The following is a 26,744-nucleotide window of genomic DNA, read 5'->3' as shown; positions in this document are numbered from 1 at the left end:
AGACTATATGCATGGCTTGTGTAAATAACTTTCAAATCCCATTCTCTCCTTTTGTGTCCAAAAAAAAAAATTGTCATTCAAATCCCATTACCGCCCACCTTCCCCGTACTTTGGTAACATAACTACAAAGCAAATAAGCCTCCCTTGTTGGTTCTTTATCTTTAATTTTGACATTGCTTCGTACTTGTTTGTGTGTGTATGCGTGATCTTCTTGATTTTTCTGTTTCGCACCACATCTTGATTTCCATCCAATGTCCTGTTTCCCTTGATTCATCATTTCCATCCCATGTACATCTCATCTTTTCTTTCGTCTCTATTTGTCCAAATCATATTCCTCTTTAAATTGTCATGCATGTGTAAAAACCCAGATTCTACTCCCCCTCCCTCGCCGCTCAATCAGCTCTTTTGGTCCCGCCATTGCCAACCAGCGTCTCCTCATGAAACCCATCATCAAACTCCCTCGGATACTGCGTCAACGGAGCCGAGGCATCGGCCCCCGAAGACCCCGTGCCAGGCCGATCACTATCCGCCGCAGAAAGAATGCTCTCACTAAAGCTGCCCTGCGTCATGGGCCGGTACGCCTCGGTCGAGTTGCCGCGCGAAGCTAGCATGCTGACGAACTGGTAGTCCTTCTCGATGGGGCTCGTCGGCATCGACGCCGTCTCGTCGGCCTTCTTCTTGCCCCAGCCCGCGCCCCATCCGCCGTTCTTGCGCTTCTCGCCGGCCCACGACGCCCAGCTTGCCATGTAGGCGCTGGCTCTGCTGCTTACTGTTTCCTGCGGTTTGTTCGCGTCCCCGTTGATACCGTTCATGCTGTTTCTTTTGCTGCCGTTGCCTTCGGTAAGTCTGGCAGTCTCTTCATTACGACGGCGCTGTGCCTCACGCATCTGCTCCATATCGTTGTACAGCCTGTTGAGCATTGTCGACGCCTTCTCCCGCCCAGCAGCAAAGTTGCGCCCCAGGATGTCACGCCCCTGGGCAAAGCGTTCGTCGAGATGAAGCTCTTTTACTTGCTCCGCAATACGTCTCTGGACGTCCTCGATGGAGAGTCCGCCAGCCATGGGGTGTCTCGGCTCGGAGACGGCAAACAGGTTCGTATCGGTGTGTGAGTCCCACATGCGGTAGTTTTCAGTTCGTGCCCACGCCTCAACCCAATCAAGTCCAAAGTCGACGGCGGGATCGCTCTCCGATGTGTTGCGGCCAGCATTGGCGCTGCTGACGAGATAGTTGTGGAACTTGACGGAGGATATCAGGCCAATGATGTAGCCTTCAAACTGGGCTCTAATGTACTCTTCGCTTCCCACGTATTTCATCGTCTTTGGGGTGCTGGGGTTGGACTCGTCCCAGGTATCGTTGACCTCCTGGGTCAAGAAATCGATCCATCTCCTGTCCGCCGCAGTCAGGGACAATGCTTGCCTCAGAGAGGGCGAAGTGATGTTGATAGTGTTATCATCGAGGTTTATAATGATGTCGCTGTAACGGTCCTTTTGTTGGAGAAGTAGAGAGTTGGTGCTGCCGACGAGGTAGGATTTTGTGCCGACATCGGCCAGCAGGTCGAGTTGTTGTAACGGAGTATAGGGGCCAAATATGCTTCCCTAGAGTTGGTTTTCATGTAAGAAATGGGATTCTTTGGAGGGGATACAAGTTTGGTACATACTTTGCCAAATATCTGTAGTGGGAGGCCCATATAGGTCAGAAGCGAGTTGCGATTACTACTCTGCAAACTCGTCGGCTGTGCAAGTTTCTTTTCGTGGCTGTTGAGCTCGGGATCTGCGCAATCTTGGAGGTTACGAATAAGTCCGGGTATCAGTGAAATGAGAGAAAATTGGACCATGCATAACCGATCGCATCGCGAGCCGAAGAAGAGCATCTGGGTTTGTCATTAGCAAGTCTGGTCTTCTACAATGAAACCCAAGCACTATTCTTTCAAATGGATTTGTAGAGAGTAGTTACCAACCTTGGGCTGAAGAAGACAGCATTTGAGTAGCACCAGGGCTTGCCATTTGAACTCATGAATCAGCTCGCGCAGACTCATACCCAAGTACTGATCCCGCTGCGCCTCTTCTTGCAAAAGGCCTCGACGTTTTTCATCTGCGAGACTGTCCTGGAAGCCTCGTAGGATATCAACGTCTGTAAACTCGCGCTGGGCAAACCATGCTTGGGTGACTATGCTGAGACGCTGCCTCAGCATGCCAAAGAACTGGGGGCTATCTGCGATGACGACAACCGCTTTCTGCACGGTTGAGCGAGTAACATCAGCAGGCCGGTTGATGAGCTGCGAGGAATCGAGCTGGCGAGTGCATGATATGCCGAACAGAGACGTTGCAGGTCCGTCGTCGGTCTCGGGCCGCAGCAGGGTAAAGTAGGAAAAGTCCTCCTCGGAACTAATCAACAACCTTCAAGTCAGCAAAGCAGGTCTCCAGCTACGATACAAGAAGAACGTACGCATGCGCTCCGTCACTCAGAGCCATAAACGGCAGCAGAGTCCATCCATACTTGGCGGCCGGGTCAACGCCCTCCTCGGCTCCAAACCAGCTCTCGACCTCGGGACCCCGCGCATGATGGAAGCCAACAACCGTCACCAGCGGCGTAAAGCCAGACACAAACGGGGTGGTGGGTATCGTCGGGGTAATTGGCGACAAGACACTCTTGAGTTCGAGCCCATTGGGCGGGACCTTGATTCTCTCGGTGGTCATGGTTCAGCTCCCCGTTGGGATGTCCAATATTTGCTGCAGCTCGGCGCCGCTACAGCGATGCCATGCGCTTCCAAGGAAGCTTCCAGTCACCGACTCTCCGGGGGGCGCAGCTCGCGGGCGTCGTTCGAGTTCGGAGGGGATTCGGCCGTTCTATCGAGGTTTGGTTTGCTTGCTTGGATATGCGTTCGAGCGGTGGCGGGCAAAGCAAAAACGGGCACAGGCAAGTCGGTGTGGCGAAAAGGCGGGATTCCAAGATTGACACAGGCTGGAGTCGTTGCCAGTAAGCCGATCGCAACTTCAGACTTGCTTCGGCTATTGCTCTGTGACGTGATGGAAAGCCTGGTGCAAAAAGGACAGGATCAATTCGGCTTTTGCAAATGAGTCCAGGGGGGGAGACAAGACCCAAATGGTCGCGCGTCCGGTCTTGCTGCAAGGTGAATTGGCAATGGCGGGGGATCCCTGGCAGCCTCAAGAGCACGACAAGGGTGGAGGAGGTGAAAGATGGGCTGGTTTGATGCTGGGAATCAGCTTCAATTGCACTCGACGCAGTGAAGATGCAGGATATCAGAGGAGGCAAGGCCTTCTATATGCCTTTGTAGGTGGTGTTGAGAGCAGTATGGAGAGGCGAGTGAGTGGCTGGTGACGGGCCGCATAAGTTGAAGTTTATTGTTCAAACTCCTGTTGGTGAGACTGAACCTTGAAGTGCTGACTTTGCCTTTGGTAGGGCCCGCCACGCAAAGCTGGTACACTGCCTTAGTGCTGGCTCTGCGAAGAGACGATCCGCTGTATGGTCCACTAACAAAGATACATGGAGACGCCAACTGAACTGCCGGGAGTTTGACGTCGCTGTCGCTGTAGACTTTAGTAGGGTAGGTGGGTGGCACATGTAAAAAGTGCAAGCTTAGAGATTCGTTTTTTCAACCCGGCATCAAGCCAAAAATCAGCATTGCCTTGAGTCTCGTTAGATGCATTACGTAGATACAGCTACATGTAGGCATGTGACGGTAGCATTCAGTTGTAAACACTGGCCAAGTTATATTCGTTCCAGTGCTCGAGAAAACCATCACCGATCCATCTCCGAGCAAAAAGAGGCATCACCACAAAAACAAATAATACTGAACAAGCAAGTAAAACAAACCACACCACACCCACGCACAAAAACACAAAAATCCCATCTTACAGGCCGACAGGATTCCACGTCAACAGCAGCCTGCCATCCCAAAGCCTTCTTCTTCCTGCACGATCTCTCTTGGCTGCAGCCCATGCAGGGATGCGCCAGCGAATGGCAGACCCGGATGCTGGTCTGCCAGCGTGTCTTGCATTGCATTTGCGAGCCATGCCCGCCTCTTTTCTCCTTCTCTGCTCTTCCTTGAGTTTCTTTTTTACCCTTTTTCTGCTTCCTTTCCTTTTTGCCACTATCGATATGTCATGCTGAAGCCAGCTATCGGGGTTGATTTGCGCGTGATATCATGAGAACGAGGTATCGTCATGTGGAGCTATTTGTCGTACATGCAGGAGTGGCATCAAGAGAGGGTACTTGCCAGACCGCACATTTGGGCTGCATGTCTCCGAAACTACCTGCTTTATCTGCTCTGCTGCATTAGAGAATCAGATGTAGAAAAAACCCCAGCCCTGCTCAAGGTCCAATTCCCCCGTCCCGTCCCGACATCGCGGATTCGATCACGCAACCAAAACGAGCCAGATGCATGTAACTACCTCTGTAATCTTATGTTTTTGGCCACCAGAAATGTAGGTAACCTCCCGCAAACCTGGAGACGCCTACATGAGAGATGAAACGTAATGTAGGAGAAGACAAGTCACTCGATTCATCTTGTCGGCGAGATGCGTCACCCGTGTAACCCAAGAATGTCCTGTTCTCATGGCGATGATGTAACCCGGTCACCTCGTGGTCTCTCTGCGTCCAATCTTGATGAAACAACCAGCCGAATGGCTACATACACCGAAATGGAAAAGACCGCAGCAGTATCATAGATGTAACGTGCAACAACATCATCTCATCTCATTTGTGGAATACAAGACAGACTGCGATGATCTGGTTTGCTACCCATAAGCATATCCTGCCTACCTAGTAGTCACATCTGATAACAGGGTAGTAATATTTTGAAGCTTATATCTTGCAGTACGAGGCAAATGTGTAGACGTCTACGTCTGTACCTCGGACAGAGCAAAAAAAGCATAATCGTTATAATGATGTACTTAATACCTTGACCCGTCGCATCAGCAAAAGGTATTACATCTAGACAAATCATGACGGCCCGCAAAGATTTGAAACAAAAACGACAGACAGGGCACTCGGAGGAACAAACATAGCTCCCTATTACTGATGAAACCTGCACCCAGCCGTGAACAAAAATGAACAGGGGCCCCGGGAAGAAAAAAGAAAAAAAGAGTGAGCACAAGATACCCGGAACGAGCGGATGGATTCCGCATTGCTGTCTCGGTATGACAAGAGAGAAAACACTGGAGTAAATTTTTGCTATGAATAGCCTCGATGGGAAATGGGTATGCGGAATATTATCCGGTGTCCGTGCTCGGTAAGCCAGGGCAGCTCTCTACAGTAGAATCACGTTTGCCGGTATCACAACCAATTTCGACGGGACTTCAACATCAGTTCTTTGCGTAGGAGAACCATTGCCCCAACCACGTACACGTAGCCCATTGCCGCAGCTATACGAGGCAAAATCCTTCTTCCAAGAGCTCTTAGACACACCCGTCCCACAGCCAAGCAAGCAGGCAGGCAGGCATTCCCGGAACGACTCCTAGGAAGCACAACTCGAATAAGGCTGCGAGAGGCATCCTGGCACGTGGGAATCATAAGCAAAAAGTGGAGGGAAATCCCGAGGGATAACCCGTTAAAGTTTCCCATCATGCACGATGAACCGTGCGGCGCAGGGCAAAAAATCCCTAATGCTAGCTGGAAACCGTTGGGAACAAAACCTCAACAGCTCGCTCGCCGTGGGAGAATAGAGTATGATGAACCCTAGGTGTGATTTGCAGCGCCAAACTCACCGAGTTCCCGATCTGCCATGGCTCGCCTCTGTTAACGACAACCGACATCCAGGGCGAACTCCATCCACTGGACGAGTAGTACATACTAGTGCCAACACTAATCAGGGGCTCCGTCTCTATCCGCTGTAATCATTGTCATCTCATTAATGAGAATGAGTCGCCGTTGTGCTATTAATTGTCGAGGGTAAAGCGCTCTATTCCGCGGTGATACTAGCCTACGGGCCACCGGAGGCCCAAGGAGCAAACTGCCGCTAACTGAGAGGCCAAGTCTCCTTGGCTTGCGTGTTAGCCATCGGCTGCATGTTTGCGACATGCCAAAATGGAGGTCTGCAGACAGGGATAATCTGAGACTTTGTTAGCTGGTAAACGCCTCTTGGACGGAGCCGAGCGGCAATTCTGGAACGCTTCCACGCTCTCGCACTGCATGGCCCCAGTCAGCCAAAAGGGTGGCTTTGATGCGGGATTTGCCAGTGGATGTGTGAATGTGGATTGAGGCGGCGCTGTGCTTCCAAACATCCCCACAGGCTGCGACCAAAGATATCAAGCCATTCCATTGGGGCAAGCAGCCTCGACGGGCGCCTCGTTTCTTGGTGTCGTCTCAAGGGGGCGAGCTCTGCTTCTGCCAGGCGAATTGGCTCTTGCAGTGCAAGGCTGAGGTTGCCCATTCGATGGCCGCCTGAATCCTTCACATGCCATTGGCCCATCTTGGCCAGATAAACACACCACCCGGGCAAGGCAAGACTGAGCTATCGAAAGGGCCGTCACATCGAACGGATGGCCAAATCGAATCTGGTTGGGTGAAGATGGCTGATTGGAGACAGACTGACGGCGAAGACATCACCACGTGCGTTCCCTGTCGGGAGCTGGCAAGCTGGATCCAGGGGGCTCCCCTGAGGTTGCTTGCTGTTGGAACCCCCCCAAAACAAGCCACCGAATTCGATTCAGCAGCGTCGCACCGCGGACGAATTGCAGCCAAGACGCCGTTCATTGGTGACGACGATCGGCGGCGGACTGACTGTTGCACTCCTTGTTTACTCCGTAGACCACTAAGAAATACTTGCTCAGGCCCCGTCCTTGTAAAAGTATGAGGCGATGTCGTAAGCTACTAAAAGCTGCCGGCGGGCGCCGACTAGGGGTAGGCGGGGAGCCATGTCGAGAGATGGGTGTAGGCATTGACTCGAAGATCGCCATCTAAACGGATCAATCTTGGGGCTGCCGCGAGGGTTTTTGAAAGAGTAAGCCGGTACAAAGTACGAGATTACGTGCCTGACCAAGGTCAAAAAGGTCGAAAAGACATCAATTGGCCATCAAGGATCCAGGGTTTCAAGTGGTGAGGCTGAAGTACATGTAATCTTGTCTCCGAATGGACCAGGATCTTTTCATCACGACGATTATCACCCAGCATTAATATGGAGCCCCTTTGTGATCCGAAATGAAAGACAATATGCTAAGCTTTTTTTGCTGCACTTGACGGTTAACGGGGAGCGCCAATACCAAGCACGAATAGCACATGAACGAGTTCCGGAGAGTGCTCGGTAAGGCATCAAATATAGAATGGAGTCCTCAGCCCTGTGCGCTTGTATGGACGCTGTATCGTACGAGCCCAGCAAGTAATATAACTTTCCATGAACCGGAAGCGCCGTGCTGTTCATCGCAAAAAGCAAACTTCGGCGTCCCGAAAAACAGCTGAGATTGCAGCGCCCTCATGGTTACGGCCTGGGATTATTTTAGAACACGCAAGGATACATTTGCAGACCATGGAGAGGTCCGTCCTGACCCTGCTCTCCCGAGGACCGTGACGCTGGTATTGCTTAAATTATTCTGGTACCGACACGCTGGCAGTTGTCAGACGGATTGGGGGCCACGAATGCCGCATGGACGTTTGCATCACGAGAGACAAAGGAAGATGAAGGCCCGGGAAGGGGAGCAGTTGTGAAGCTGAAGTGTAATTTCAATGTTGTCTGGTGTTGACCGTAATGATGCTTGGACAGGTACAGGTACAAGGACACAGCCAGGCGCACGTGGCCTCGGCAATTCCTGTATCGAGTGTCATTGGAGAGAAGGAAGCTGCTATTGACGGCGGTAAAAACAAATAAAGGCAATATTAAGTTTGCTATCAATGTGATGATAATTTTACAATGGCGTATCACACCTCTTTATTATATACGATTGGATCAATATACGATATGGAATGCAGAATCGCCCTTTGTTAGTGCTGGCAGCACACTCGTCGCCAGCGCCGTGCTAGCGAATTGAATCCAATCGCTTCGAGCCTTCTCCTGCATCAAAAGGACGCTGCTGCACGCTGGTTGGACGCCGCTGAAGGAATTTGCTGGGGTACTGGGTCGGCTTGTGGGGTTTCAGTGGTCAAAGGCCCTCTAGCGCCGTTCGCACAGGCCCCTCCAAAGCAGCTTAGGGCTGCTCATTCAGTGTATTCTTTGGCGAGCTGCGCGCTCATGCTCAAGCCGGACAGCGGCGAGTAGCCGGCAATGGCATGGCGCTGTGGGGACGCTGGAAATGGGGGAAGCGAAGGTCGTTGATAAGGCACAAGGCAATCGGATCAGGTGTCGAAGACTCGGTGTCCCGAGAAATGAAATTGGATTTGAATGGGCGCCGCAAGTTGATCCATCACTCCATCACCCCCCCCTGTGGGCCTTTGTTCTCTGGGCGCTATTCGCCGCCCAGCTGCGATTGATGCTGCAGACGAGACACTTGAGGCGAGAATCGGGTTGTTGCCACGAGCTGTGTGTGTATGTACTCTATGTACACGCTCGCAGGCGTTTGGTACCCCGTGCCTCACATGTTCAGTTGTCGTTCGGGTACCTTCAATGGGATAAGGATAAGGCAAGGGAGCGTCAAACAGCCGCAATGCAAGGTTGCTGAAACCGCATCAGGCACACGCAGCCGCGCAACGAATGGGCCGGCGCAAAAAGATCAAAGCAGCATAGCCTGCTCGAGAGTTTGACACCACCTGGGATTAGAAAGCCAAGCGCGGACCGGGACAGCTGAGAAGGACGAAGGAATGCAAAGTAAAAATTCAATGGGCACAAGTTACAACGGTGTAGAAGGGCGGTTGAGACGCGATAGCCGGGTACCTGCTCCGCCGGCGCAGATGCTGCAGGGCGCATGTATGCACAAACAGGTGGGCTTCCACTGAGTGCCCCATACTCGTGCTTGCACCGGCGATAACTCGAGATTGGCACCACGGCTTCCGGTCGAGTTGTTTGGTGCTACTTGTACGCTACGGTACTGTGATTGTATAGCCGCTACGGGTATGAATAGGTACAAGGCGGTCCCATTTTACTCCGTATTCCAGATGAATGGTAGCGATACAAGATGGGATTGGGATGGGGTGGTTCAATAGCCTCCATGGAAATGTGTGCGGATGGCTCAACACCCCTTTGGCGACCCAGCAGCATCAGGCGGCATCAGAGTTGCATTTCCAGCTGCTCCTTTGGCTCGTCTGCTGATTGACTGACCTGTTTGTTTGTCATTTGCTTATATAGTACTTTTGCGTCGCCAATACGAAAACGCACCACAATGAATGTACGAGTATGCACATTGCCGTGCAAAGAGCTATGCTGGCTTGAACCCAGCCGCCCCTTGTCCTGGTCAGAGCAGACACCGGTAGCAGTAACTTGGCAGTGGCGGGCCTGCGCCGTCATCTTCTGCTGCTTCGCCGGTACCAGGTACTCGCACGCGCAGCTTGGCACTCTCGAGTCGGTAGCCAGAACGGCCCGGCTCTTGCATCGAATCCTTATTAGGCAAACACCAAAAAAAAGCCATCAGGCGAATCCCCTCCCCGCTACCTCAAGCCATCCTGCGTGGCCGCCCTGCCTCAGAAATTCGCTCTTGTGCCACCTTGAAAGCCTTGCTGGGTGAATGATTCATTCATCCATCCATCCAGCCAGTGCCCAGATGATCCGGGTCTCGTGTCTGTACCTGTACCTGTACTGTGTTGCTCGCTGACGTTCCAAAAACACGGCTGGGGTTCCAGGCCAGGCTCTTCTTCTCTGCCCTCCCACCCCAGCATCACCGCCGCTCGACGCCAGTAGGTGCCACTTGTTCCGCCCGACCTGTCATCATTTGGCCTGCTACAGCCACGCCCTAGGCTGTATCCACCACCTGGAGCTTGGGATTGGATTGGATCCCATGCTTTCCTGCTGTCCTGCTGCGAGCTTGTGCTTGTACATACATCCAGGCACTCGCACATGTACGGGGTAGCGCTCACTTTCACACGCCTCAAAGCCTGGCGTGCACGGTCAAAGCCTCAGCTCCTCCCGGCACTCTCCAGAGCAGGAGTCCAAATCTCCTCGTTCACGAGGCTGCTTCCGCGCGCCGAAACTTGGACCGCCCTTTGTCGCCCCGGCCCGGACATCTGACGCCTTTCATCATTGGCAGCCTACCGACTTCTCTCCTCCGGCGTCATCATCAACCCTTTCGCCCTCTTCACCTTTCCATCAACTCCCCGCAACCTGCTGCAGCTGGTTCTGCTGCTGCACTTGACACTGACCTGACCCTTCCAACGACATTTGCCGCCTCCGCCGCCGCCATTTTCTGCCGAACACTCCGCTAAACTCCAGCCCCCAGCTCGAGCGACTCTATCTGAAGCATCCCGACTTTTCGTTTCCATTTTTTTCAACCAGCAGCAACTACCTAGAGAAAGACGAAAGAAGCAAGGGAGAGAAAAAGAAAGAAAGAATCGCCGTTTGCGTCGTCAACCGTTTCTCCCAGTGTCCGCTGCTTATGCGTGTGTAATTGGCTGCATGGCAAACCCACCTTTTGGATCCAAATCGCTTCGTCTACCGATTCGTCAAGTGCTTAGAGAACGCCGACAATCTCGCCATCAAACACCAAAGAGTGCTGAATCGCCCAACATGGGCGGATGCATGAGCTCCAACAATGATGAGGTAGAGCAGAAAAAGAGGAGTCAGGCTATAGATAAGGAGTTGGACGAGGACTCAAAACGGTTACGGAAAGAATGCAAGATCCTGCTGTTAGGTATGTCTCTCCCCGGGATTGGCGGTCCCTGATGTCGTTGCGTCCCAATCGCTCACCATTTTTCTTTTTTTCTCGCTTGTCTAGGTTCTGGTGAGAGTGGCAAGTCGACAATCGTCAAGCAGATGAAAATTATCCACCTAAAGGGATACTCAGAAGAGGAGCTCTACAACTACCGACCGACCGTCTTCAAGAATCTAGTAGAATGTGCCAAAGCCGTCATAACCGCCATGCAGCAGTTCAATATTGAGCTTGTGCAGGAGGACAACAGATCTTTTGCCGACTTTTTAATAGACTACCAAGCGGAATCTGGGCCGCAAGCTCACATCGACCCCCAGGTGGGACTCGCTGTGCAGGCAATATGGAGTGACCCGGCCAAAGACCAGTTGATGGAGCACCAGACAGAGTTCTACCTGATGGACTCTGCCGAATAGTAAGTTGCACTGAAGCGTGGCTGGCGACGCGCTGCCTGGTTTTCTACTTTGATTCTAACCATGCTGCCTTTTTCTCAGTTTTTTCCAAGAAGCAATGCGCATCGTCGCGCCCGATTACTTACCTAACGAGATGGACGTATTACGCGCCCGTACAAAAACTACCGGCATTTACGAAACGCGTTTCCAAATGGGCCAGCTTAGCATTCAGTACGTCGCATCGACAATTATTTTCCCATTTTTTCTTTTCCTTTCCCATCTTCTTTCCCCTTTAAGCTTATCCTGGAGCTCCATATTTGCATTGTTTAAACAACGGGGCTAATGTTTCCTTCTAGCATGTTTGATGTCGGCGGGCAAAGGAGTGAACGAAAGAAGTGGATACACTGCTTCGAGAACGTTACATCAATCATTTTCTGTGTTGCGCTCAGCGAGTATGATCAAGTTCTTCTTGAGGAGAGCAGTCAGGTAAGCTACGAGCGATTGCTGCGTGACGTTGATGGTATTCTTTGCGGATAGGCTAACCTGACCGAATACAGAACCGCATGATGGAGAGCTTACTACTCTTCGATTCTGTCGTCAATTCACGGTGGTTCATGAGAACAAGTATCATTCTGTTCTTGAACAAGGTGGATATCTTCAAGCAGAAGCTAGGCCGATCACCTCTGTCCAACTACTTCCCCGACTACACTGGCGGCATTGACGTCAACAAAGCCGCCAAGTATCTGCTATGGCGATTCAACCAAGTCAACAGAGCGCATCTCAACCTATACCCACAGTGAGTAAAGGCGCAGATGGATTCTTACATTGTTTTTTAGGCCTCTGGCTAACGTGACTGTCAATTCTAGTCTTACCCAAGCCACCGACACATCAAACATCCGACTCGTTTTTGCAGCAGTCAAGGAGACTATACTGAATAACGCACTCAAGGACTCGGGTATCCTCTAAGCTTATGCTATCCGAATCTTCGTCATTAATCTATCCATTCACCAAAATCCGCTTCGGGAGATGAGGCGTGTATAATACGGCGCGAATTTACAGTGCGCCCACCCGCCGATTTATATTGACCTGGTTCACGCCATGCATTTCTCTCCCCTAACGGTACATGGGCCCATCCAGCCGACATTTTCTTTAACATCGACATTACGCTCTTTTCTTTCCTTTTTTGCGATGCGACGAAACTCCCTCTAAGGGCTGAATTTTCTCTTTTAACCCAAAGGGTCTGAAGAACATTGCACCTCGATATGCCTATTTTCGTGTCTATTACCACTCAGCAAGGCGCGGTCACTCTCACTCACTCGAACGATATATTTTATATTCCCCTTTTCCTTTTTCCTGTTATTCGGAATTATTTTTGTTGGCGACTACGGTCTAGATCTCGTGTGGCAAGCTACAGTATAAGGCTGACATGAGAAAGCCGTCTCTGGTTGGTGTCTTGATATTGGGACTACATGATGCAATGGTGTTTACGATGATTCGCTTTGAGGGGCAGCGGCAGCTAGATACACAGCTGAAAGATGGGCAATTGGATACCACGGCGGGCCGAGAGGAAGTATGGAAGCGGATACGACAACCGTCTCCTTTGAGGCCGGGGTTGGACGTGGACTGGGCCTGCTCTGATGTGGTCGATTTTGCGGTGCTTTCCGTGCCTGGGGTTGAGCGAATATGAGAGTTAGCAGGCGGGAATGCGTGAATAGGCTCGGCAGGATGAAATCTTTTGCAGAGATACCGAGAGTACAAAAGAAGAGATGTTTTTATTATTATCAAGAATTGGCTGCGGATTTTTCTTTTTTGTTGCGGCTTACGGGCTTTGCTTTTGGGCTGTTGCGCGCATGCAGGATGCTTGGGATTGGGGGAGGAGTTATTGGATAGGCTCTCAGCTTTACACGCGCGAGAATAGGTATTAATTGCTGCGCCCTTTGTTTAATATTGGCCTGACGTACGGATTGTGTCTGAATACCTACCTACGTTTATAATTGATACCTTGGTAAAAATACTCGTGTGCAACACGTTGGGAAACGAGCATGATGCATGTGATGTGATGTTTGTAGTAAGTGGTAAGTATTAAGTAGTAAGTAGTAAGTAGTAAGTAGGCAATGTTAGGCTGCCAGCAAAAAGGGCCGTTTTGATGGATGAATTGATGAATTGGAACCAATGACTGCTTTAATAGATGCTTTTAGCCGTCTCGGTTTTGTTAGGAGCAAGGAGAATCTGCAATGCGAGGTTTTATTGAACGAGTGGCCCGTACGCATCATAGCCAGTCTTTATGGCGAGTTGAGAGACGTGTCAGGCTCCGACTTTTCCATCATCCGAGCAAATTCGACAGTCACAGATTCGCAGGAGGCCCCACACAGCTGCGGCCAAAAAAGTGGTGTGATGATGCAGGCTGTACGAAGTATGGATGGACAAGTCCTGTGGTTTTTTTGCTTTTAGGCCGAGGTGCTTGAGACTTGTTGTTGCCCAACAGAGGAGTTGCGCGAGGCAATATACGGGCTGCGATGGGATTCTATTGGCACGACAAAGAAAGAGGTAGTAAGACTTGAAAGTAATTTTGAATGATGGAACGGTAGCAGTAACAGAGCAATTGGGTCAAACGCAAATGCCAGAGGGTCCGTATCCGAGTACCTATACGAATGGATGCCCGGATCTCCGCGAGAGATGGACGATGATGACACCAGCGTGGCGCTACGGAAATGGTGCCGCCCGCTCTAAGGTACTATTAGTGGTATAGGCACCTAATGTGATCGAACAACCTAAAGAGAAAAAAAACTTGCTGTGGGAGATACTTACATACCTAGTACACGGAACACGGACATGGGATGCACTTACACGTCTCGTGCATATCCATTGGGCAACATCGCGCAAGTCTCATCTTCTTGTTTTTTGGATGCTGCCCCTCCTTGGTTCCTCTCTCCGCTTGCCTTGGGTACCTAAAGCTGTCCCTTGCCCCTGTGCCTCCTGTGCCTCCTCTTCCTCTTCCTCTTCCTCTCTCTCTCTTCTTCTACTTCTTTCACGATTTTGTTTTTCTTCTATTCAAACTTTTCCAATTGAACCCGTTTAGTGGTGCTTCTTATCTGCCGAGTCCGAAGACAAGCAGCCAAAGGAAGCTCCTGATACCCCGCTGTTGCGTTGCTGCCCCACCATAGCTTCTTGCAGCTGAGCTGATGTAAGTCCCATTGATAACAATCGCCTCACCACCTGTTCTCTCTCGCCCGTGCCCTCTTTCGACCCGTCATCATCATACTTTTTATCATCTCGATCTCTATCCTGTTTGCCCTATCCCTTTTCTTTTTCTGCATCGTTATCCTTATCCTCCCCTCATCAAAGGCACCTAGATTGCTAAATTTCACCCGCCTGCAGCCTCGTTTCCCGCCATGGCGACCAAGCAGCCGCTGCCCGTCCGCGAGCGTCGCCCCTCCACTGGAGCTCCCCTTGTGGACATCCAGGGAGCTGTCGGCCCAGCAGGCATCTCTCGGCCCAAGCACAGGAGGACTTTTACCGGCTTTGGCGCTGGGGAGATTAAGCACGTTGAGGGTTCGTTCAATTCTTGATTCTGTTTCTGCCCCCTCTTGATAGTGATCAATTGCTTTGTTGAGTGTTGTGATCGGCGGGCGATTTACATGCGCTTGACCCGTGCGGCGCGGGGGAGGGGAAGCTTCAACTTGCTTTTGGCGGGGCTTCCCATGCAACCATGTGCTACCGTGTTTTGCTTGCTGTACCGCCATCGCTGTCTTTATTCATTGTTCAATGTGGCCATTCTTTGCTTTCTTTTTATTTTTTAAACGAATCATTCACAATTACTAATGAAGCTCTCCTACAGCCTCAATTCCCGAGCCCCAGCGCGAGGCATGGAGGCGGAATCAAGTCCAGAACATCACCGACAAGGACACCTTCGAGAAGGAAGTTGTCCGCCATGTTGAGACCACCCTGGCCCGTAGTATGTTCAACTGCGACGAGACTGCCGCGTACTCAGCCACCAGCTTGGCCTTCCGTGATCGACTCATTACCGACTGGAACAAGACTCAGCAGCGCCAGACATTCCGCGATACCAAGCGTGTCTACTATCTCAGTCTGGAATTCCTCATGGGACGAACCCTGGACAATGCCATGCTCAACGTGGGGTTGAAGGATGTCGCCAAGGGTAAGATCTGCTGCCATGCTCGCCATGCATATACATAGTGTACAGCCATTTGTATTATCTTGCTAACCCATCCGCTACATAGATGGTCTCTCTGAGCTTGGCTTCAGAATCGAAGACATCATCAGCCAGGAGCATGATGCAGGTCTTGGCAATGGTGGCTTGGGTCGACTCGCTGCATGCTTCCTCGACAGCTTGGCTTCCCTCAACTATCCCGCTTGGGGCTACGGTCTTCGCTACAGATACGGAATCTTCAAGCAGGAAATCATTGACGGCTACCAGGTTGAGGTTCCTGATTACTGGTTGGACTTTAACCCCTGGGAGTTCCCCCGCCACGACATTACTGTCAACGTGAGAGCCCCCCCTGACACCAACATCACTGAACGAAGCTTACCCTGTGATTAATAGATCCAATTCTTTGGTAAAGTCCGCAAGCAGACCAACAACGATGGCAAGACTGCCTTTGTCTGGGAAGGCGGCGACATTGTCGAGGCCGTTGCCTACGATGTCCCCATCCCTGGTTACGCTACACCCACCACAAACAACCTGCGACTCTGGTCTAGCAAGGCGTCTGGAGGCGAGTTCGATTTCCCCAAGTTCAACAACGGCGACTACGAAGGTGCTGTCGCCGATCAGCAGAGGGCCGAGACCATCAGTGCTGTGCTGTACCCCAACGACAATCTTGAGCAAGGTAAAGAGCTGCGACTGAAGCAGCAATATTTCTGGGTGGCAGCATCTCTCTATGATATTGTGCGCCGCTTTAAGAAGACCAAGCGCTCCTGGAAGGAGTTCCCCGACCAGGTCGCCATCCAGCTCAACGATACCCACCCTACTCTTGCCATTGTTGAGCTCCAGCGCATCCTCATTGACAATGAGGGCCTAGAATGGGACGAGGCATGGAATATTGTCACTGCCACGGTAGGTTCCCCTGACTACGCCCCCCTCTTAGTAAGAAGAGGAATTGGCTAACATGTCTTGTTCGCAATTTTAGTTTGGCTACACCAACCACACCGTGCTCCCAGAGGCCCTGGAGAAGTGGCCCGTTGGACTGGTTCAGCATCTGCTGCCCAGACATCTTCAGATTATCTACGACATTAATCTGTTCTTCCTGCAAAAGGTCGAAAAGGCCTTCCCCAATGACAGAGACTTGCTCCGCAGAGTCTCCATCATTGAGGAGAGTCAGCCCAAGATGGTGCGAATGGCCTTCCTGGCCATTGTAGGTTCCCACAAGGTCAACGGTGTGGCTGAGCTGCACTCGGATCTGATCAAGACTACCATTTTCAAGGACTTTGTTGAGATTTACGGCCCGGACAAGTTCACCAACGTGACCAACGGCATCACCCCCAGACGTTGGCTGCACCAGGCCAACCCTCGCTTGTCTGAGTTGATTGCTACCAAGTGCGGTGGTGACAATTTCCTCAAGGATTTGACTGTTCTCAACAAGCTGGAAGCCCATGCCAAGGACAAGGCCTTCCGCAAGGAGTGGGCAGAGATCAAGTATGCCAACAAGGTGCGCTTGGCCAAGTACATTCAGACTACGCTCGGCGTATCGGTCAACCCAGCAGCCCTATTCGACGTGCAAGTCAAGCGAATCCACGAATACAAGCGCCAGCAGCTCAACATCTTTGGAGTTATCCACCGGTACCTGACTCTCAAGGCAATGAGCCCCGAGGAGAGGAAGAAGCAGTTGCCCCGTGTCACCATCTTTGGTGGCAAGGCTGCTCCCGGCTACTGGATGGCCAAGCAAATCATTCACTTGGTCAATGCTGTGGGCGAAGTTGTCAACAAGGACAGCGACATTGGCGACCTGCTCAAGGTTATCTTCCTGGAAGACTACAACGTCAGCAAGGCCGAGATGATTATCCCCGCGTCTGACATTAGCGAGCACATTTCCACTGCAGGAACAGAGTAAGTTGAATGATCGATGTCTGAGTAGAATGGTGGAGCTAATAAACACAATAGGGCATCTGGTACCAGCAACATGAAGTTTGTCCTCAACGGAGGTCTCATCATCGGAACCTGCGACGGCGCCAACGTAAGGCTTCATTGAGCTTTTCACTTTTGCTTGCAACATGCTGACTCTTTTTACAGATTGAAATCACTCGTGAGATTGGCGAAAGCAATATCTTCTTGTTCGGAAATCTCGCCGAGGATGTGGAAGACTTGCGCCATGCCCACAACTTTGGCTCTCACGCCATCGACCCCGACCTGGAGAAGGTCTTTGTCGAGATTGAAAAGGGCACGTTTGGCCTGCCCAACGACTTTAGCGCCTTGATTGCCGCTGTCAGGGACCATGGTGACTATTACCTGGTGTCGGACGACTTCCACAGCTACATCGAGACGCATGCCCTCGTTGATGAGGCCTATCGCAACCAGGACGAGTGGGTGACCAAGTGCATCACATCCGTAGCCCGGATGGGCTTCTTCACCAGCGACCGCTGCATCAACGAGTACGCTGAGGAGATTTGGAACATTGAGCCTCTGGATGTCACCGAAACGTAGACTCTCCCTTGAGTAGAGTTGTGTAGAAACCAGTGTGGGAATACCTCGATAGATTCGAGCAGGCAGAGTTACAGTTACACAATAGGGAGGAGTGAAGATACGACGCTCTCTTCCTACATGATGAATTGAATGTCCAATATTGAATTAAACAATGACTTGACTGTTACGTGGTTGTTGGTGAATGCATGTAACCTCGGAAGTGTAATTCATAACTGCATGTGCCTAGGACTGTATCTACTACGTAAGTCAGATCACATACGAGTCGGCCACACATGCTAATCGGCCACCCTTTTACACTAACACTCGATGTTTTTAAAATTTTATAATAAATTATAAAAAATATATATATATGCTTAGGAATTATAACATATAAGAGAGTTTTGATAGAAAAATATATTTTAATATTACATTTTACATAAATATCATTTTTACAAATTAGTATGGGAGGTGGCCGAATACTCTGTGTGGCCGATTAGTATGTGGTCTGACTTACGATGTAATTGCCTGTTGACGCTAGAAAACTCATGCAGGCACAGTAACCAGGGATATTCCCAGACTTGCAAGTGTGTTGTTTACTTGTACACTAAAGTACGGCATTGAAATGCAGGCAAATAACTTGATATTAGACATTAGCAGCACAAGAGCGGTGTCACGGCTGGAGTGGGTTGTCGTTGGACAATGGAAAAAATTGAGGTGCGAAAGACGCCGGAGCAAAATCTCCAGGGGCCGCGAGCCGATTCGCAGCGATTATTTCGATGGCGGGAGGGGGGGCCCGTTCCTGAATCAGTAGGCGGAATCGCTGAGTTGAAGTTGGGGGGAAGAAAGTGTATTGTGTACTTGAATTGTTTCATAGAAGCACGGGTGATTTAAAGTACCCTGTACGGAGTACAGTTAGCGTGGGTCATGGGGAGATGTGGGTTGAAGATTGATTTGATTGTGACGTCATTGGGGCATCACTGGTAGACCGACGATGTCAAGGTTCTGTGTTGCGTTGCTTTTTTCCTGGGGTGTGGTCCAGTGTCTTTTTTCTCTGCAGAGGATTAGATTAATGCATGTGGGAACAAGGGGTTATTAGCTGGAGAGAAAGGGGGGTGAAAGAGCGGCTGGGCGAATGGGATGGGAGAGGGAGTTTGGGTTGGGTTGGGCTTTTTTTGGGGGGCGAGGGAAAGCTGGTTTTTTGATCTGGATGAGATTTGGGGGGGTTCCACGTTTTAGGGAGAGATGTAGATAGGGGCGGGCGGTTTTTGGAGATGAAGATTTGGGAAATGTCGATCTGGATTCAGATGGGATTTTGGTTTTCTTGGATGGAGATTTGAAGGGAAAGGCTTTTGAAAAAGATTGACGGTGGCGAGAAGATCAGAGATTCCCAGATGTGCAAAAGCCGGATGGTGTAGATGGCTTGCAATGGTACGGTGGTTTAGAGGCTAGGATAGCTTAGTGGGATGTGAATGACATCTCCCGCGGCTTTTCAGCTAATCCAGGCCTGTGAGCGAGCATGGGCAAGGGTTGTCATTTAGGCATTGGAGGGGTTGAGAACCCGAAAGGAAAAAAACATGGGGGCAGCAAGCAAGGCGCACGATGTCGTCACCGGAGCTGGGTTTGCGAACGAGGGTGAGCAGAGTCCCTGAAGCGCTGTCGTTGCGGGGCGTGACGATGATGATGCTTGGAAGTCCCTGGAGGAGAAAGAGGAGGAGGGGATTTCGTGGTTTTGTTTATAGGTAACCCTTTGTCCTGTCTCGGCATGGTGATGATTTGGGACTTCCTACTTCTTGATACCCTGACCTGCGAAAACAACAAACTGCGTATAAGATCGTGAGGGTCCTTCCTGGTCTGGACAGTCTTCTTTGCCCGAGTTCTGTGGTGTTGCTACCGTGCACTTTTATTTGCTGGGCGCCTAATACGGAGAAGAAACGCAAAACCCGACAAGATAAATTAGTACTCCTCCCCGATTTTCGAGACCCAACGAGGGCACGCGGACATTGGTATTTGGGAGATTTCCTGATCCTTGGGCGAGAATCTCGATCGATCGCTTGAGACGGCGCGCGCGTATAAGTAGGGACAAGCTTGGCCCCCCTTCTTAGCTCTTGCGGTTCCACGACCCTTCTTCTGCTCTTTTACGAGAAAATATTGTTCATCTTTTTTATTTTTGGCCTCTCACTCATAACATTGCTGGCTGCGGCTGTGTCCCTTCATTACTTCGAATTTCTGGATTTGATTGTGTTGCGACGGCTTCACTGTCTTTTTGCGCCTCCCGTCCCACTGAAGGCGACAACCATTGCGACCGAGTCGAACGAGTGACATTCAGTGGCCTCTGCATTCGCTAGAAACGCGTTGGGCACCTTTTTGCGATTCACAAAACACACGTAAGTTGGGAAACAATAAAAAAACAGAGAGCCAAAAAACAAGGTCAGAGGCAGCAATTGGGCTGGGCCTTGATTCCGTCTTGGTGTCAAGCCGCCCGGGCACAATTGACAAGCCTGTTACCTGGCTTTTACCCCGCGCAGTGCGCTCTCTCACAAGTACAACTGCCGAACCTTGCCCGTGCGCCCACTAACTCGGTGTCCTTTTCTCTCCTTGGGAAGCAGGGCGTCTTTTATTACCTGAACTCTCAACCTAACGTACCGATCCAATCTCTTGTTTGGGCTTTAGGCGCTATTCGCTTGCCAAAGTTCCCTCTTCCAAGTCTTATTTCCCACCCGGTGGCTATTAGAACCGTCCACCCCCGCCTTCGCGAAAACAGGGAGAAATCGACCGACTGTCGCTGAAAAACACGAGAGAAGAAACGAGTTCAGGAATTGTGAAAAGAGACGCAGAGCCAATCGATCCGACAGACTCTCCTTTACTCGCATCATCCCGCTGCGATCCTCCATCCTTACGAGGCCCGGATCGAGATTTGCAGCTAATTACAAGTCCCAATAAGCTCAGCCCGCTGTGCAAAAGCGCCCCCGCCTGCTAGAGCGAGTGGAACTCCTCTGTAATCCTGCGCAATACCGCCTGTGCTGGCCTTCCGTTCTTCTTCCCAACCGAGCCGACCAAAAAAAGCATCAGCAGCAACATTCATCCATCCCATTTTTGGAGCGAGGGGTTCTAATCCAACTCTTTCCACCCTCGACAAACCTCTTTCTTACGCCCGCATCTTTGGACGCTTTATCTCGCCCATCGCAACCCGCGTCGAGTTTTCACGCATTCTTTACCGATAAAAAACTAGATTCCCCCGCCAACACGAGTCAAATCGATCCGTCACAATGGCCGAGTTTGTGCGTGCGCAGATCTTTGGCACCACGTTCGAGATCACCTCAAGGTAGGAGGAGAGAGCGAGAATCCGGGGCCGCGCGAGGAGCAAAAGAAGCTGATCAATTCCATCAGGTACTCGGACCTCCAGCCCGTGGGCATGGGAGCGTTTGGTCTTGTCTGGTGAGTTTGTTCCCCCCTCCATTTTTGGCTGCGTTTTTGAGGCAATCCTGGCTAATTGCGACTTTCCCCTCCCCCGCCAAATAGCTCTGCGCGAGACCAGCTCACCAACCAGAATGTTGCCGTCAAGAAGATCATGAAGCCCTTCAGCACGCCTGTGCTCGCTAAGCGGACGTACCGTGAACTGAAGCTGCTCAAGCATCTCCGACACGAAAATGTATGCGCTTTCCAGGCTGTCGCTCCATCGCATTGCATCATCAAGCCATGATGATGATGCTGATGATGACACCCGCCGTTCCATGCTGACGTTGGGCGATTCGCAGGTCATCTCTCTCAGCGATATCTTCATCTCTCCCCTCGAGGACATGTACGTCTTGTTTTTTTCGGCTGTTTTCGCCTCCCTTTTCTCTGCTTTTATCTAACATCGCCTTCTACAGCTATTTCGTCACAGAGCTTCTTGGCACCGATCTGCACCGGTTATTAACCTCCCGACCGCTCGAGAAACAATTCATCCAGTACTTCCTCTACCAGATCATGGTATGCGATGGCACATGAAATTCCCTTTGCATTACGCTTGTATCGGCTGGCAATTAGCATGCCGTCGTATACAGCGCTCGGCAGCGCAACAGCAGCTAACGTGTGCGTTTTTAAATGTAGCGAGGCCTGAAATATGTCCACTCGGCTGGTGTCGTCCATCGTGATCTCAAGCCCAGCAACATCCTCGTCAACGAAAACTGCGATTTGAAGATTTGCGACTTTGGTCTGGCTCGAATTCAGGACCCGCAGATGACGGGCTATGTGTCAACACGATACTACCGCGCCCCGGAAATCATGCTCACATGGCAAAAGTACGACGTCGAGGTCGATATCTGGAGCGCTGGGTGCATCTTTGCCGAGATGCTCGAGGGCAAGCCCCTGTTCCCCGGCAAGGACCACGTGAACCAGTTTTCCATCATCACCGAGCTGCTTGGTACTCCCCCAGACGATGTCATCAACACTATTGCTAGCGAGAATGTGAGTCTCATGCTTCGTCGAGTCGATATGGACAGCTAGCTGACACGAGATTAGACGTTGCGTTTCGTCAAGTCACTACCTAAGCGAGAACGACAGCCACTTCGAAATAAGTTTAAGAATGCAGACGATTCAGGTAAGAGGACATTACACTCAAATTGCTATCCCATTGAAGGGTATTCTCGTCTGACAGAATCCCCACAGCCATTGATCTTTTGGAGCGAATGCTTGTTTTCGACCCCAAGAAGCGAGTAACAGCCACTCAGGCTCTGGCCCACGAGTACCTCCAGCCGTACCACGACCCCACCGATGAGCCTGTTGCCGATGAGAAGTTTGACTGGAGTTTTAATGATGCCGACCTCCCCGTTGATACCTGGAAGATTATGATGTACGTTGGTTCGCCTTATTCTCATTGTCTACACAACTAATGTGAAACTATAGGTACTCGGAGATTCTTGATTACCACAACGTCGAGGGCGCGCCCAACATGGAGGAGCAATTCCCCACACAATAGATTGAAAGAATGGAACAGCGGACCTCAAATTACAGGGTGGCATAAAAAAGATTTTGAAACCACTGCACACAAGACGGATACAGGAACGCGCGCGTCGGCAGACACCCGGTTACACGGCTCACGAGGGCCAGCGCACCTTTGTTCCGTGACAGATGCTTTTTTGCAGTTTCCGGCGTTGGGGATGGAAAGACTGGCATGGAGGGGGGGAGGGGAGGACAATTAGGAAGGGTTAAATATGTTGTAAAGACTTGTGATTCAGTGTGCAGCGACGACAACGATAAAATATACGAAGAAACGGGCTTTCTTTTTCCTTTTTCTGTTATTTTCTTTTGCTGAGCTCTATCTATCTGGATTCGTGACGCTTTGCTTGGTAGTACAGACCGTTATCCCGAAGCACTGCCTCGGTCGGGTTTCTGGCCGGAGAGGGGCGAAATGGCAGGGGGGTTTTGAGATTTTTGGATCGAGGCTACTTATAAGGTTGAACTTGAAGATCTAGGCAGCCAATGGTGTGATGAAGTATTAAAGATCATCTGAATCCTGCCTGGTAGAAACTTGTAGTGCCGAAACAGAGCCTCACATGCCTTGCACAAGAGGGCGGCGCAGCAGGGGGGCGGGATAGATGCAGTCCCCATCCAGGCAGAAGAGCCAATCCCGGAAGAACACACGATGCTGCACAGCTTCTCCATCTTCCGGTAACCGATCTGCCATATAGCCGCTCAACATCAAGACATGTGTCGGGGCTTTGCTGGTTATGATAGGGCGAACAGCCACAACAGGTCACTTTTGTGAGGAGCTGTTTTTGTACCTCATGACAAGAAGGCAGTGCTTTTCGGCTTGGCTTCCGCCTGATTTTTTGTGTTGCATTCGCATTTTTTCTTCGTTTTGCTATTATTGATTGATTGCGCCCTTTTTGTTTCTCCATCATTTTTTCTTGTTGTTGGAAGCCTTGAGCGTTTAAACGGCATTTTATTATTGCGTTTTGTAGCGAGAGCGAAAGGAATTGAGTAACGACATTTTAGAAGGAGAGATTTTTCGACTATGGAGATTTGCCGCGAGGAGAAAATGGGTCGTCGGAAGGCTTCTTGCTACTGCCCGAAGCTGGAGACGGTCTCATGGCGGGATTGCTCAGGTATGAATGCCTCACCTCACCTTGATTCCTAGACACCGCCACTTTGTCGACTTTGGGATTGATTTCACCAACACTTATCTTTGGATGAATATGAGGCAGAATTGATGAGTTGGGATGAGAATGCTGACTGATGGTTAATGGATATAGGCGAGAAAGTGGTTACGACAGAGAAATTGACGGCGCAGGACTTGTTGAAGAGCAAGGATACGGAATTTGCTGTTGCTGATGTTACTATCACGTTCGTAATATTTCTTTCTCAGCGTCTTTTGCTTTTTTTACTTTATTTTTGAACTTTGGGTGTGTCTAACTGATTTGAGCAGATATGCCCAGGGTGATCAAATACGCAAATGTCGGAAATGCAAGCCTGCGTTTGATGAAAAGTTTCTGATACCGCGGGTGTGGTGGACGACGTTTGCGAAGCGGTCGAATGGGTATTTTGGGTATCAGGATATACTTGATTCAGATGGCACGCGGACGGGCACAAGTACGTATCTGATTCAGTCATTTTGGATTTTCACTTGAACAGATGATTAATGCAACAGCTTTCAGTCTCGTGGGTGAGGTTCATGGTCAAGCGAGTCAGCAAGGTTCTCGACGCCCACGACGTCGACGAGATCAAATACCACTGGGTCAAGCTCAACGCCGTGACGCGATGGAATGCTTCAAACAACCGTACAGACATCATCCTCTTCGACCACCCCCAGTTTGCGCATCTTAATGGGGATTCTATCCTGCGAGACATCAACCCCCGCGAGCTGGGCGACCCGTTCTGGGCGTATCCCAGCATGGTGGAAGAAATCGCCCAGCTCCACGACGTGACCATCTGGGAGACTCGCAACCTGCTCCGCGACTTTGAGTTACGACGTGCCTTTTACCGCTTCAACTACAAGTACCTGCACGAGATCCCGCGGCACATGACGCACGTCAACGAGATGGTGTACGTAACAGAGAGCATCCTCACCAGCATCCAAAAACACCACAACCACTTCCTGGCCACGGACAAAGCGGCCGACGCGCCGCCGAAGATGTTCTTCCTCAACATCCAGAGCCGGCTCGACTCGCTGCACAACATGGTGACCAACCTGCGGCACCGCGCGGAGAGCAACAACGCGCGCATCCAGAACGAGATGGCCCTAACCTACAACGACGCGGCACGTATTGATTCGTCTGCGATGCGGGCGATTTCGCTGATTGGGCTGCTGTTCTTGCCGGCGGCGTTTGTGGCGGCGATATTTAGCACGAGTTTTTTCAACTTTGATGCGCCGACGGGGATATGGAAGCTTTCGAGCCATTTCTGGATGTATTGGGCGGTGGCGGTGCCGTTGACGGTTGTTACGGTTGTGTCGTGGTTTTTTGGGCCGGTGATTATGGATAAGGTTATGCCGCAGTGGAGGAGGTGGGTTGAGTGATTGAGTGAGGATTTGAAGAGGAGGGAGGAGGGCTTTAAGATACCATTCATTTTGTTTTTGAGGAAGAGGATGTCTTTGTTGGTTTGGGCTAGGAAAGGGTATTGGGTTAAGTGCTTTTTTGAGGATATAATGCGAGTGATTGGGTGTTTTGGGGGATACGAGAACTGTTATTTCATGGAGAACCAGGATATCAAGGCTTGGATGGGGGGTATATGGAAGTAGGAAGAGACTTACTTAACGACAACTTGATATCCCGATAGGACACTTTTTTGACTTGATGCAAATTTACACAAAACTTAAACCATTGTGATGGTATTTGTTGAATCTGTGGCATCAAGCCGACTAATCGTTCACAAAGATCTGAAGACGATCACCTTTATTGCATTATATTTATCTTCACTGCTTGTCTGACTTAGCCAACCGTACAAAAATCCTGTCTAACTATACACGATCTTGCGTTAAGTTACCGATATCTAAGATTATACATCGTTCACCTTTATCTGCCATACGCTATAGGCTGCTGGCGTTAAAATGGCCCGGCTTATATTTGTAGAGCTGAAATCTTTGTCCCAATACAAGGGCTGGGTATAGCGTGATATTGGATCATGCGTTACGACAAGTTGTTAACTCAGACAAATTTCAAAACCTTTGTACGCGCTTCACTAATAACTTCATATTTTATAATAAATACTTTCAGCAGACGCCCCTAGCGAAGGCTAATTCAAGCTGAAGAGTTGTCAGGAGCCTCGGAGCCCGATAGGTGAAAGAATGCATCCAGACTCAAAGTTGGGGTTTGGGGCTTAGAATGGGACTATAAAAGAGAGAGGTCTCAGAAGTAGATACAGTCTTTACTATACATCGTACTATCCAATGACCTGTCTGTCTCCATTCCTGTCCTCTTTGTGATCCAGACTTCTGGCAAGAGTAAGACTACGTTTATACAACCACATAAAAAAGCAATAGGATGTGTAGCTACATCCAGCACACAGAGCCCAAAATATGGACCAGAGATTTCACAGCCACGGATGGCCAACGTCAGAATTGGACTACCCAATGAGATTTCGAAGATGACTTGTATGATAGTGGCGCATTGTTGGATTGGACGATGACAAGCTTACTCTGATCCTGTTATGCCCTAAGCACATGCCCATGTCCTAAATATGTTATAGATGGCTGTAAATATATGAATGGGGAACAATGTTGTCTCCTCGCCACAAATTCGGATTACAGCCTCTTCGTAAACACCTTGTTCATCATTTTGAAGTATTCATTGGCGAACAGGCTAAGCTATAAGTTGAGGAGAAGCTGATGTGAGCAGTCATTCTGTCACAGTGGATATGAGAGCCATGTCCAATCCTACGGCGCTACACTTGCCTTGAATTATGAGGTGTTTCATACCATTATTGGAGTGGATATGTCACATAATGCAGAGTCCTACGTGTCTAAAATAAGGACTGAGTCGAGGCCATTCCACACAA

At 50.4% G+C, this 26,744-nt stretch overlaps 8 protein-coding genes across 8 annotated transcripts; 5 read left to right on the top strand and 3 right to left on the bottom strand.

Annotated features, from left to right (window-relative positions):
* Positions 1 to 392: 392 nt before the first annotated feature.
* On the bottom strand, positions 393 to 2,696 carry V8C40DRAFT_269985 (transport protein Avl9-domain-containing protein; the record flags this gene model as incomplete). Its single annotated transcript, XM_083220144.1, has 4 exons — positions 393 to 1,595; positions 1,658 to 1,870; positions 1,958 to 2,384; positions 2,446 to 2,696. 4 exons carry the CDS (start codon positions 2,694 to 2,696, stop codon positions 393 to 395), a joined length of 2,094 nt encoding a protein of 697 aa, XP_083068574.1.
* Positions 2,697 to 6,075: 3,379 nt separating this feature from the next.
* On the bottom strand, positions 6,076 to 6,405 carry V8C40DRAFT_255754 (uncharacterized protein). Its single transcript, XM_083218120.1, has one exon. It carries the CDS (start codon positions 6,389 to 6,391, stop codon positions 6,161 to 6,163), a length of 231 nt encoding a protein of 76 aa, XP_083068573.1. The 5' UTR covers positions 6,392 to 6,405; the 3' UTR covers positions 6,076 to 6,160.
* Positions 6,406 to 10,603: 4,198 nt separating this feature from the next.
* On the top strand, positions 10,604 to 12,428 carry V8C40DRAFT_283125 (guanine nucleotide-binding protein subunit alpha; the record flags this gene model as incomplete). The annotated part of the gene is made up of 6 exons (XM_083221901.1): positions 10,604 to 10,727; positions 10,812 to 11,157; positions 11,237 to 11,365; positions 11,491 to 11,620; positions 11,692 to 11,930; positions 12,001 to 12,428. 6 exons carry the CDS (start codon positions 10,604 to 10,606, stop codon positions 12,098 to 12,100), a joined length of 1,068 nt encoding a protein of 355 aa, XP_083068572.1. The 3' UTR covers positions 12,101 to 12,428.
* A 781-nt stretch (positions 12,429 to 13,209) lies between these two features.
* On the bottom strand, positions 13,210 to 13,433 carry V8C40DRAFT_255748 (uncharacterized protein). The gene has a single exon (XM_083218119.1). The coding sequence runs from the start codon at positions 13,405 to 13,407 to the stop codon at positions 13,252 to 13,254; it is 156 nt and encodes a 51-aa protein (XP_083068571.1). The 5' UTR covers positions 13,408 to 13,433; the 3' UTR covers positions 13,210 to 13,251.
* Positions 13,434 to 13,912: 479 nt separating this feature from the next.
* On the top strand, positions 13,913 to 14,690 carry V8C40DRAFT_111848 (uncharacterized protein). Its single transcript, XM_083210797.1, has 2 exons — positions 13,913 to 14,318; positions 14,480 to 14,690. Exon 1 carries the CDS (start codon positions 13,972 to 13,974, stop codon positions 14,296 to 14,298), a length of 327 nt encoding a protein of 108 aa, XP_083068570.1. The 5' UTR covers positions 13,913 to 13,971; the 3' UTR covers positions 14,299 to 14,318; positions 14,480 to 14,690.
* V8C40DRAFT_255744 (glycogen phosphorylase) lies at positions 13,938 to 17,927 on the top strand. The gene is made up of 7 exons (XM_083218118.1): positions 13,938 to 14,686; positions 14,973 to 15,293; positions 15,376 to 15,641; positions 15,699 to 16,208; positions 16,282 to 17,198; positions 17,253 to 17,325; positions 17,382 to 17,927. Exons 1-7 carry the CDS (start codon positions 14,527 to 14,529, stop codon positions 17,790 to 17,792), a joined length of 2,658 nt encoding a protein of 885 aa, XP_083068569.1. The 5' UTR covers positions 13,938 to 14,526; the 3' UTR covers positions 17,793 to 17,927.
* Positions 17,928 to 21,037: 3,110 nt separating this feature from the next.
* Positions 21,038 to 22,728, top strand: V8C40DRAFT_269982 (mitogen-activated protein kinase HOG1; the record flags this gene model as incomplete). The annotated part of the gene is made up of 9 exons (XM_083220143.1): positions 21,038 to 21,093; positions 21,159 to 21,206; positions 21,291 to 21,420; positions 21,527 to 21,570; positions 21,641 to 21,740; positions 21,861 to 22,217; positions 22,272 to 22,350; positions 22,419 to 22,602; positions 22,656 to 22,728. 9 exons carry the CDS (start codon positions 21,038 to 21,040, stop codon positions 22,726 to 22,728), a joined length of 1,071 nt encoding a protein of 356 aa, XP_083068568.1.
* Positions 22,729 to 23,284: 556 nt separating this feature from the next.
* V8C40DRAFT_111615 (uncharacterized protein) lies at positions 23,285 to 25,421 on the top strand. Its single transcript, XM_083210795.1, has 4 exons — positions 23,285 to 23,857; positions 24,005 to 24,095; positions 24,178 to 24,341; positions 24,407 to 25,421. Exons 1-4 carry the CDS (start codon positions 23,767 to 23,769, stop codon positions 25,264 to 25,266), a joined length of 1,206 nt encoding a protein of 401 aa, XP_083068567.1. The 5' UTR covers positions 23,285 to 23,766; the 3' UTR covers positions 25,267 to 25,421.
* The last annotated feature ends 1,323 nt before the right edge of the window (positions 25,422 to 26,744 follow it).

The sequence above is a fragment of the Trichoderma camerunense genome (genome assembly GCF_050948025.1).
Source record: "Trichoderma camerunense strain CBS 138272 chromosome Unknown V8C40scaffold_21, whole genome shotgun sequence".
Classification (NCBI taxonomy): domain Eukaryota; kingdom Fungi; phylum Ascomycota; class Sordariomycetes; order Hypocreales; family Hypocreaceae; genus Trichoderma; species Trichoderma camerunense.
Note: the sequence above shows the minus strand (reverse complement) of the source record. Positions and strands in the feature narration are given on the sequence as shown.